Raw genomic sequence first — 11,857 nt, forward strand, 5'->3', positions numbered from 1 at the left:
TTCCAATAATTCCATGAAATCATACCAAAAGTGAACTGGAAATCAGAGTGATTATGATAATTGAAGATAATTAATAAATGATGCTATTAATGTATTTCTAAATAGTGCCATATTGGATAACAAGAAAAAACATTTCAGGGGTCAAGGACCTCCAAACAAATGTTCAAATGTTTGAACGCCCTTTGTTCAAATGTTTTTCATATCAATTACTGTAACTTTCTCCATTTCAAGTTTTCTCATATGAATACTTCAAATAGTAAAATTGACTGTAGGGCATTGCGAGGACAAAGTGATGTGACACTTGGTATCCACACTACAAGGCTTCCCCAGCAGAGACAGTAAATGAATGCTAGTTTCTTCTTCTTCCACACCCCTTCGCTTCATGGAAAAGTGTTCATATATACATACAACATAAATAATATGTGAACTTGTAGAAACACAAATATACTGATGTACTAATGATATGGGTGTTCTGCTCTTGCTTACTTTAGAGAAGAACAGGCATAGAGAAGATCAACGCATAAATGTGATAAGCATTCAGTTAAATGTGGTGGCTGCACCTATTACTAACGCCATTTGGCTGATGCATCCAGGATTTCACAAGAAGACTCTAACAATGTGTACAGAGATGAAAGCCAGAAGGGTGGAGACTGGGTTTGGAGGAACTCTTCAAACTCCTCGGGTACAAACCATCAAAGGGTAATGTTCTCTGACCTAAAATACTAAGATAAGTTCATCGTGTTAGTACAGGACCTCTGAGACTATATCATTTTCTTTTCATATTTCTATCCCTGGTGGTAAAATAGTCCTGTATTGGCTCAGAGAGAAACTAGTCTTCTGTTTCAGAGATTTGGCTCCTCCTGTCTCCTCCTGGACAGAGGGAGACTTATTAAATGTGGGTGTATCCACTGAACATCAAAATGGAAGGAACTGTTGTGATTTACACTGAATTTTTAGCTAAAGGGAATTGGAAAGTAGATCCAGCAAGGTAATTAAAATTCCCATTAAAGTAGCCCCTGGAGCCACTAGATATGCTGGGATATAAAAATACAGTGGAATGGATGAGCTAAACACATTGAAGCATTTTTAAACCAATTTTTACCGGAAAGTATATCCCCAAATAGCTTTCAAAATACTAACGCTTAGAAAAACTGTACATTTATTCTGATGCTATTTCCCATTTAAAGTAGTTTAGAAGCTATTTTTTGGCAATTGACATCAGAACCAATGTAAGAAGCAAAACCAAACCCATTTCCAGGTCTTAATCATTATTTCTATTTTTTTTTTTTTTTTTACCAAGAACATCAGTTTTTGGTTGGAACACAAGTAAGCATGAAATATATAAACCGTACTAGCTATTAAAAAATGTCGTGCTGTTCAACTTTCTTTGAGGGGTTTTGTTTATTTGCTTTTGTTCACAGTAGTATCCATATTTTTACCTGAGCCCATCTTATTGATCTATATTAAGAATACTTTAAACATAAACCAAGCTTTCATCATGACTCTATTTATTGAAATGAATAAAATAAGTATGGTTTTTTAAAATAAAAATATTTTGGTGGGAAGTCATTTTTCTACCAGGATTCTAAAATAAAGCAACACACAAATTTAGGCACATTGAAATTTTTCTTATTATACTGCTTTTAAACTTTTTCTGTCCCAAATCATATAGGTTATAGAATTTTTCACATTCTTTCTTGTTTGCTAACATAACATAATAAAATAAAATAAATCAAAAAATAAAAAAATAAAGAATTTTTCACATTCTTTTACAACATACTTGCTTTTCAAGTTTCTTACTAGTGACAATTTCAAAAAAGAATAGAATTTCCCCTCAAAGAGAGCTAATTTGCCATTGTTTCAAAGAATTTTACTACAATTTCTTTTCCTCCAAAGAATTTTGCTACAACTTTTAAAAGCAATTCCAAGAGAGGAATTCTAAGAATGTTTATGTAGTGGTGGTTATACTTGGATTATGTGAATGACCTTCAAACGCGTCTGTTTTCATTGGATAATTTAAGAAGGAGAGATACTATTAAAATTCAGTCACACTTCCTTATAGATATACTCAATCAATGGAAGGAACATCCAGGTTTATGGGACATGGGAGCACCACTTCTGGGGCTATAATGGAGGGTTCTGATGCAGCTTCCTACAAGGAGGAAGAGTCTGTATACACAATCACCACCTTTCTAGGGATATATAAGGGATCAAGCCAAATGAGGGGAAACACTCGCTTCTTCCCATTCAACTGCAGCCTGCTTTTGAAACCTCACTATGTCTTGCCACAACTGCTCTGCAAACTACAGCTTGGGATCCCTCAGAAGTCCCTGCCATATTCCTCTCACCTCCTCCATTGCCCTCTGCTCTACGGGTGTGAGCTGTGGTGATGTCCTCTGCTTGCCTAGTAACTGTCAAGACCATCTCCAGTCTCTGGACAACTGCCAAGAGAGCTGCAGTGAACCAACCAGTTGCCTGCCAGCCCACTGTGATCCCAGCAACTGTGAAACATCTTGCTACCCTTCTACTACTTACTACGTGTCCAGACCCTGCCATGGAACTTCTTTTCTTCCTGCTGCTTCTTATAACTCTGGCTCCTGCCTCCCCATATCCTATAGACCTCTGAGCTATGTGTCCAGCAGCAGCCGACCCCTGAGTCTCCTCACTTATGGATGCCGCCCTGTGGGTTTTTTGCCCTGTGGTCCTCAACCACTGAGCATTGTACCCAGCAGCCTCAGACCTCTGCGTCCTGTTTTCGCTGGATGCCAGCCTCTGAGCCACGTGTTCAGTACTTGCCTTCCATCTTGCTCTGCGCTGGGAGGCCAGTAGCTTCTTTGTTCCAGTTAATAATCACGCCAAGGATCCAGGACAAAAATTCAAACTCTGTGGACTTGTGCTTCTTTCCTAGTAGTTCCTTTTCTTGCTTTTAGTCTGCCTGAGATGTAATTCGAGCTGCTCCTTTCCTATTTTTATCTTTTTTGCATCTCTCCTTGGCATAAAATTATTTGATTTACAATGCTGTTCAATGTCACTCGGGTGTGGGAAGAATTTATTTGGTTCATGTTGTAATAAGTGAGATTAAGTCAGAAATTAAGAATCTGGTTCTTCAGTTTGTCTTTCATTATTTCATTTGAACACAGAAATGACCAACCTCAAGTGCTTGCAAGATAAGTGAACAGGATATGGGATCCGCAACCATATGTCTTATCTCACAGTAGTGGAATAGCTTGATGGTTTGTTCCTCAAGCTTCTTTCTAGATCTCTGATCCTAGGTACTTCAGAGACCCAAAAAGCCCTTGGTGGAAGTGACTTTGAGAAGGCAAGATTAGGAACGTTTTCCTTATCTCTCATCCAGTGAACATACTTCCACCAAAATCTCCTTTCTAATTGCAAACTGAACCATGTTTCCCTCCTGCGTAAGCCTTTAGTGGCTTCCTATGCTCTATTCCCATATAATGAAAATGCCAACCCCTGACCAAGGCATCTGTTTTCCATCATTGTCTTCCTCCATCCCACCTCTCCAGCTCTGTCCCTTTCCCAGTGTTGCCAACACTAAGCTCCTGCAATTCTAACTTACATGTAGGTCCTTGAACACACAGCGTTTTATAATTATCTGCCCTTTGACATGTGTCTTCATCAAGGCCTGCATTCATCTCTGATCAACTTACCCTGAAAACTTGCCCTCAGCTTTAAAAACACAGTCCAACTTCATTTAGTAATTGCTGATTTATTCAGCAACTATTTTATTCCCTATGTCTTAAACCATCCTGTGCCGGACACAGATACAGAGCTAGACAAGATCAACCTGAACTATTGCGGTATTTACCAGAAGCCACATACTCCAGGACATATCTATATTAAAGATACATTTTCCCTCACTCAACATAAAATGTGTAGGGGTATATATATTCCAAATTAAAATAAAACTAAACTGTAAAGGTGCAACATTAACGTTTCTGAAGAACTGGAATATCTAGAAACTGTGCCAGCATGCAAAAAAGACAATGGTTTCCAGGAGCTGACTAGTAGTTGTTTCCTTGAGAGAAGACATATGCCTCTGGTTCTCAGAATCCATCTTTCCTTGTAGACTTTCTGACACTGAAGCAGAATGCCTCTTCCTCCTATATTCATGTTCATGCTGCTGTTGTGAAATCCATTTTAGTTCATTCTAGTTCATTCTTTTGCCTTACCTGCCTGTCTCTCCTAGATATTTTGAATTTGTGACATCTGTACCGTTTATATATATTTTTAAAGATTTTATTTATTTATCTGTCAGACAGAGAGAGAGAGAGCACAAGCAGAGGGAGCGTAGACAGAGGGAGAAGCAAGCTCCCTGCTGAGCAAGGAGCCTGATGCGGGGCTCCATCCCAGGACCCTGGGATTGTGACCTGAGCTGAAGGCAGATGCTTAACCCACTGAGCCACCCAGGCATCCGGGTGCACCCTTTATATTCTGTAGTCTTTTCATAACCTTTTCCTCACCCTTTACCCTGAAGATTAAATCACACTGTGACTTAGCCTACTTTTATCTCAGACATATTGTTGATTCTATTGTTGACGTTGTTGGACTGTTAATTTTAAAAATAATTTTAAGTGGAATTGTAGTTGAAATGTAACATACTAATTTGTGCACAAATCATTGTTCCACAGAGGTAGCCACTCTCTGACTTCTAACCCATATATTAGTTTTGCCTGTTCTTAAACTTTGAAATGAAATTATACAGTATCTACCCATTTATTTCTGGCTTCTTTTATTAAATACTGTGTTTGTGAGATTATTCCATGCTGTTTTATATATACCAATAGTCTGTTTATTTTTCTTGATATATAATATTTAAGGTAGTAAAACACCAGAATTTATTTAACCATTCTGCTGTTGATGATCATATGGGTTGTTGCCAGTTTAGATTAGGAATAATATATAGTATACTCTTTTATTCTTGTACCTATCTTTTGCTATACATAGGAGGTATTTCTATTGGGTAATATATTTAGGAGTGGAACTGATAAATTATATGGGATGTGCCTATTCAGCTTTATTCTATGCCATGACAAGGTAATACCCTACAGTTTTACCAATTTTCGTTTCCACTATCTGAGTATGAGGATTTCAGTTGCTTTGCATTCCCATCAATATTTGCGATTGTCAATATTTTTACGTTTAGCTATTCAAGTGAGTATGTAGTTATGAAAAATGTTGGTTTTATTTGGAATTTCCCTGATGACTCATCAGACATAGAACATTTTTTTAATGTTTCTTTGCCATTTGAATATCTTTTTTTTTTTGTAAAGTAACCATTCATGTCCCTTGCTGATTTTTTTGAAAGATTTATTTATTTATTTGAGAGAGCGAGAAAGAGAGAGAGAGAGCACATGAGAGGGGGGAGGGTCAGAGGGAAAAGCAGACCCCCTGCTGAGCAGGGAGCCCGATGCGGGACTCGATCCTGGGACTCCAGGATCATGACCTGAGCTGAAGGCAGTCGCTTAACCAACTGAGCCACCCAGGTGCCCCCCTTGCTGATGTTTTTAATTGATATGTCTGTTTTCAGAATGGAAAGTTTCTTTATGTAGTGTCTACATTAGTTCTTTGTTTGGTAGATATAGTTTGAATATCTTTTTCCATATCCCTGCTTATCTTTTTACTCTCTTACTGGTGTCTTTAGATTAATAGAAGTTCCTTATTTTATCTTAATCCAATGTATTGATCTTATTTATGGTTAGTACCTTTTAGTTTCCTTTTTAGGAAATCTCTGTTTAACCCAAATTAATGAGGATACTACATGGCAACTTTAGAAACTTTTGTTTTGTTTTGTTTTGCCTTCAGCATTTGTATATACCATCAATGTAAAATTGATGTGTGTGTGTGTATTGTGTAGAAGAGTCCAAAATTCCAGTTGAACCACCACCATTGTTTAAAAGACCCTCCTTTTCCTACTACACTGAGTTCAGTGCCCTTTTTTCATAAATCATCTATCTATATGGATGTGTCTATATCTAGTCTCTATTCTGTTCTAGTCACAATTTGTTCTTACATAAAAAATCATGCTGAATTTTTCCTTGTTTTATTTGCATTTCTGAACTCTTCTCTAGACTTCAAGTTCTTTGAAGGCTGCCTTTGTATCAGTAATGACTAGGCTCTTTGAAAATGTTTGTTGATTTGAACTTAAATAAGTTACATTTTGGTCAGATGGTTGTGGAAGCTAAAGAAGAGGTTTTTAGATTTAGGAGAGTACTGATGAGAAATTGCACATGTTGGGTTTTTTTCCTTTGGCGTTTTATTCTGTGCTATCTTTCTTAAGGTTGGCTGAAAACGGGTATTCACTTCTCATCTCCCCATAGTTCAAAATTTGAACAGCAGGATTTTAAGGGAGATTCTGTATTCAATATCTCATGACTACATAGGACCTGCTAATATTTATACATTAGCTCACATGTGATAATTTTGTATTGCTAGCCCATGATCATGTTTCTTACTTAGTTAATTTAATTATTTTAATATGCAGCAAGGTAGTTATAATTGTTCCTAATTTAACCAAAATCATATAGATTATAAATTACTGATCACTTTGCCCTTCCACTATGAACTCTAATCAAGAATACATTTTAGGTCTCCATCATAACCAATTATGAAGCATTGTCCTTGAAGTTCAAAATCAGAAAGAATCATCTTGTTCCTTATCTAGCCTGAGATGGAGAAAGGAAAAATAAATATTTAAACTTGAATAATGATTAGCTAAGTCTTTAAATCAAGCATACATAAGGGAAAAATGCAGTGTTAGTCTAACAGACTGTTCAGATATTTTTTTTTTTTTTATTTGAGAGAGAGAGAATGAGAGACAGCACGAGAGGGAAGAGGGCAGAGGGAGAAGCAGACCCCCTGCTGAGCAGGGAGCCTGATATGGGACTTGATCCCAGGACTCCAGGATCATGACCCGAGCCGAAGGCAGTCACTTAACCAACTGAGCCACCCAGGCGCCCCAGACTGTTCAGATATTTTGAGGGTAGAATTTGGAATCTGAGTTTTTTTTCTCAGGGCTTAATTTTGTATAATCTCTTCTCAATATAAACAGTAGTTTCTTCTTTCTCCACTGAGACATAATTTCTCATAGGGGAATTTTCTAGAAATTGTAGAAGGTGAAGTCAATGGGGATAACTCTTAAGGAATGTTTGGACTTCTAGTTTCAGCTCTAACATTTAAAGAGTGTAGAAATCATCACTTCTGTTTTACAACAAGAAAAATTTGGACAACTTGAAAACCAATGACTTTTCTTGGACCCATCAGAGAGGTGAATTTCCATGGCAAACTGCTATCTCAAAATCTGGAGAAACAGATGAATCCAGAGAATCACTGCTGAAGCCTGCTTACCTAGAACTGGAAGCTATGCTGAAATCATAGCCTTGTAGGAACGCTTAATAATTTTGAGGACTTGCTGGGTGCTGAGTGTGAACCAGCATGAAGATAAGAACCTCTTGGGAGTTACAGTTTTAGGGATGCCCCCCAATTCATGCATTTTACCTCCAGGAACCCCACCAGTTTCTCCTAATGAAGAATCGAGGAAGGTGCTCTCATGGCCATAGAGTAATCCTAGTGAAGCATACCCAGAGCCGCTTCCTCCATAACAAATCTCCCCTCTCCAGGAAGAAAGACTTTTCCAGAGCTTTTCTCAACCTGAGGAAAGGACACTTGTCTCGCTTCAGTCTCCACCAGGTTTCCTGTCTGTGTCACGGAGGAGGTGCAGAAACTAAGAAACACGTTTAAAGGCTCAAGCTCAGGGACACAGGTCTATTACAAGATTGAGTTTTAATTATAATAGAAGGCTTCCCCTCTCTCCTACCTTATCACCATACCAACAGCCCTGCAGCATAACAACAGTGGATTGCAATTCAAAGAGCTACATGATGCAGTTCTCTCTGAGGAGGTGTACATGGGAAAGCCCAAAGTCAATAGGAGAGATTAAAAAAAAAAAAAAAAAGAATACTAGAGAAATCTGAAGCCTCTGGCACCTATAGCAAATATCTAATCTTAGGCAGATTAACTGCAAACCTCACACTAAAGGCCTATTTACCTCAGTTTCTAACATCCTATGCAACTTGTCTGACTTTCAATGAAGTTTTAAGGCACACCAAAAGGCAATAAAATCCACAGTCTCCAGAGAAAAAATAAGCATCAAACTCAGATTCAGATATAACCTAGATGTTGGAATTAATCAGACAGGGAGTTAAAGTAACTCTCATTATTATGTTTAGAGCTCCAGTGGAAAAAGTAGACAATATACAAGAACATATGGCTAATGTGAGCAGAGATAAATATGAAGAAAGAATAAAAAAGGCTAGAAATCAAAAACACAAGAATGCCTTTGACCATCTCATTAGTAGACTGGACATAGCCAAGGAAAGAATCAGTGAGCTTGTAGATAGGTCAATAAAAACTTCCCAAACTGAAATGCACAGAGAAAAGAGAATGGGAAAAACATAACAGAGCTTCTAAGAACTGTGGGACAATTTCAAAATGTATGGCATACTTTTGGCATAATTGGCATAATTGGAATGCCAAAAGGAGAAGAAAAAAAGGAACAGAAAACATTAATTGAAGTAATAATGGCTGAGAACTTTCAAATTTTAATGACAACCCCAAACAACTGATTTAGGAAACTTGAAGAACACTGAACAGCATCAAAACACAAACCAAAGCCAAAACCAAACAAAAAGAACATTATACCTCCTTATGCCATATTCAAGCTACAGAAAAACAAAGACAAAGTGAAATCTTGAAGAAAAAAAAAGGCAGAGAAAAAAGAACGTATTGAGAGGAAATAAGAACTATAGTGGACTTCTTGTCAGAAAGCATGTAGGCAAGAGTGGGGTGAAATATTTAAAATGTTGAAAGAAAAGAAAAAACTAACCTAGAAACCTATATCCAATAAAATTATCCTTTAAAAGTGAAGAAGTATCAAGATTCTTCTCAGACAAACAAAACCTGGGGAATTCATTGCCAGCAGAACTCCCCTGCCAAAAAAAAAAAGTTAAAAGAAGTTCTTAAGGGGGGCGCCTGGGTGGCTCAGTTGGTTAAGCGACTGCCTTCGGCTCAGGTCATGATCCTGGAGTCCCGGGATCAAGTCCCGCATCGGGCTCCCTGCTCGGCAGGGAGTCTGCTTCTCCCTCTGACCCTCCTCCCTCTCATGCTCTCTGTCTCTCATTCTCTCTCTCTAAAATAAAAAAAAAAAAAAGAAGAAGTAGTTCTTCAGGGAGAAGGAAATTATATATGTCAGAAACTCTGCTCCACATAAAGAAAGGAAGAAGAACGGAGAAGAAATAAACATATAAAACAAACTTTTTCATTTTTCCCATTCTTAATTGATCTAAAAAGAATGGATGCAGTTGACATGGCTGTTATTTAACTTAATTTCTTTCATCATTTAGATCAAACCAGTCTTTTGCCTTTTTTTTTTTTTGGTGTGTGTGGAGAGTAGATATTTTCCTTGAAAGGGTTGAGAAAATCTACTTAAATATAAGAATTATTTCCAATTTACAACTCAGTCAATATTTCATTGTATAAGCTGATTAATTCATTTGCAGCATTTAGTGTGCATCGTTGTTCAGTACATAATAAAGAATTCCTATTATGTGCCAAGTTCTCTTCTGCTTGCTGGGGCAACAGTGGTAAACAAGACAGCTGCTATCCTTCCCTTCTGGAGCTTTCACTCAGTCTGGGGGAGGAAATAGATAGTAAATAGTGATCAAGAATATGATAATACTAGGGCGCCTGGGTGGCTCAGTTGGTTAAGCGACTGCCTTCAGCTCAGGTCATGATCCCAGGGTCCTGGGATCGAGTCCCGCATCAGGCTCCCTGCTCTGCGGGAGGCCTGCTTCTCCCTCTCCCACTCCCCCTGCTTGTGTTCCTGCTCTTGCTGTCTCTCTCTCTGTCAAATAAATAAATAAAATCTTTAAAAAAAAAAGAATATGATAATACTAGAGTGGATAAAGTAGTATAAAGGGAATGAAAATGGTACTGTAAGCAGGGGGAGATAGCTACTTTCAACAAGGTCAGAGGCATTTTGTCTTTTAAAAAGTGACATATGCATTGTAACTAGTAGGATTAGTAAGAGAGCACCCTGTGATAAACTGAGGGAGGCGTGTTTGGGGCATGGAGAACAAGATCAAAGGCACACACTTGGGGAGGTTTCAGAACAGAAGGAGATGAGTGTGGCTGCTGGGCAGTGGGTGAATCAAAGACAATACCAGAATTTGCCAAAATATTCAATATATTAGACAATCTTGACAACAGCATCATCAACTCTATCAAGTATACCCAAACTGTGTTTAACAAGCATTGGTTGTTGTCCAAAAGTACAGAAAACACAACCAGATGGGTGTCCAATTAGAGAGATATTTTACCTATACTTACAATGAATCCTAGCATCCTACTGGGATAGTAAGACTCAGAGTGGTTCATATTACATAAAAAATGACTGACTCTCTTACAAGAAGACCTTTAAAAAGAATGTTCAGCTATAATTTTTAGTACTTGTTGATCAGTCATCAGTCTGGTGTTTCTCTGGAGTAACACTAGATTCTGACCTAAGATTTCGTAAGGTAAAAGCCTCTGAGGAAGAGGAGCTGGAGGGTTGGTTACGAATTTTACTGTATGGAATGTGTCAGTGGCCATGCAGAAATAGACAACGATATTCTTCTCCAGATGTTTTAACAACATCTCTGCCTCTTATTCATACATTTATTGAACCAGCTGAATAAAAATAGGAACCACAGGGCTTGAACTTTCAGATAGATCCTTCAGAGTTATTATGTGATAGAACAATACAGCATGTGGATAACTCTCAAACCAACGGAAATGAGAAGCATAGTTAGAGTGAGATCAGTGGGACATGGTATAGAAGTGTCCTTCTTAGCCAGGTAAGAAAGTGTAAGTACCTCTCCCTTACGATGTCCAGTACCTTCCAATACTTTTGGCTATTATTCAATACAAAGCTACTCAAGCAATACCTTATTAAAATCTTGCTCACTTTTTGAAGGTCAACATTCACAAAAAAATATATATGTTGAGATGTTGGAGTAACCCTAATTGTAAGCTTCAAAACATATTTAAAAGAAAACATTCTTAATTCTGCAATTTCTCTGACATATTTACCGCAGCTGTATTTAAATATTTTCATGAGTTTGTTTAAGGTCCAAGGACTTTTTTCCTCTCAATTATTTTGATATTTCTGCTCCTTTTTACTGATTGCATTACTTTTTTTTTTGTATGGGAAATTTGCTCAGAGTATGTTAATACTCTGGAGCAACTGAGATTTGTCTAGACACTTGATCAAACAAACATATGTCATTAAAGGATATTCATTACTGCTAACATGTTTGCCATGATCATTTTTCTATTTTTTTTAAAAGAGTTATGTATTTATTTGAGACAGAGAGAGAGAGAGTGTGTGAACACAGCGGGGAGGGACAGAGGGAGAAGAGAGTCTCAAGCAGACTACGCTGAGCATGGAGCCCCATGTGGGGCTTGATCTCAGGACCCTGAGATCCTCAGTTGATACCAACACCCGAGTCAATACCAAGAGTCTGATGGTTAACAGACTGTGCCACCCGGGCACCCCCATTTTTCTATTTTTTGGGGGGAATATAGGTGTTAAAAGTTTGGGTTGTGCATTGAAATGAAGCAGGTTGTTCGTAATTTGTGCTGGGAAATACCTAAAAATGAAAACTAAAGATCTACTTAAAAAATAAAACATTCAGGACACCTGGGTGGCTCATTTGGTTGAGCACCCAACTGTTTGTTTCAGCTGGGGTCATGATCTTAGGGTTGTGAGCCCGGTGTCAGGCTCTGCACTCAATTGGGAATC

The 11,857-nt window shown here is 37.9% G+C and overlaps 1 protein-coding gene across 1 annotated transcript; it reads left to right on the forward strand.

The window, feature by feature from the left end:
* The first annotated feature begins 2,277 nt into the window (after nucleotides 1–2,277).
* LOC123834431 (keratin-associated protein 26-1) lies at nucleotides 2,278–2,829 on the forward strand. Its single transcript, XM_045863582.1, has one exon. The coding sequence runs from the start codon at nucleotides 2,278–2,280 to the stop codon at nucleotides 2,827–2,829; it is 552 nt and encodes a 183-aa protein (XP_045719538.1).
* Nucleotides 2,830–11,857: the final 9,028 nt, after the last annotated feature.

This window comes from Mirounga angustirostris, unplaced genomic scaffold, assembly GCF_029215605.1.
Source record: "Mirounga angustirostris isolate CCGP_5_RB_7025 unplaced genomic scaffold, mMirAng1.0.hap1 SCAF_1, whole genome shotgun sequence".
Lineage (NCBI taxonomy): Eukaryota > Metazoa > Chordata > Mammalia > Carnivora > Phocidae > Mirounga > Mirounga angustirostris.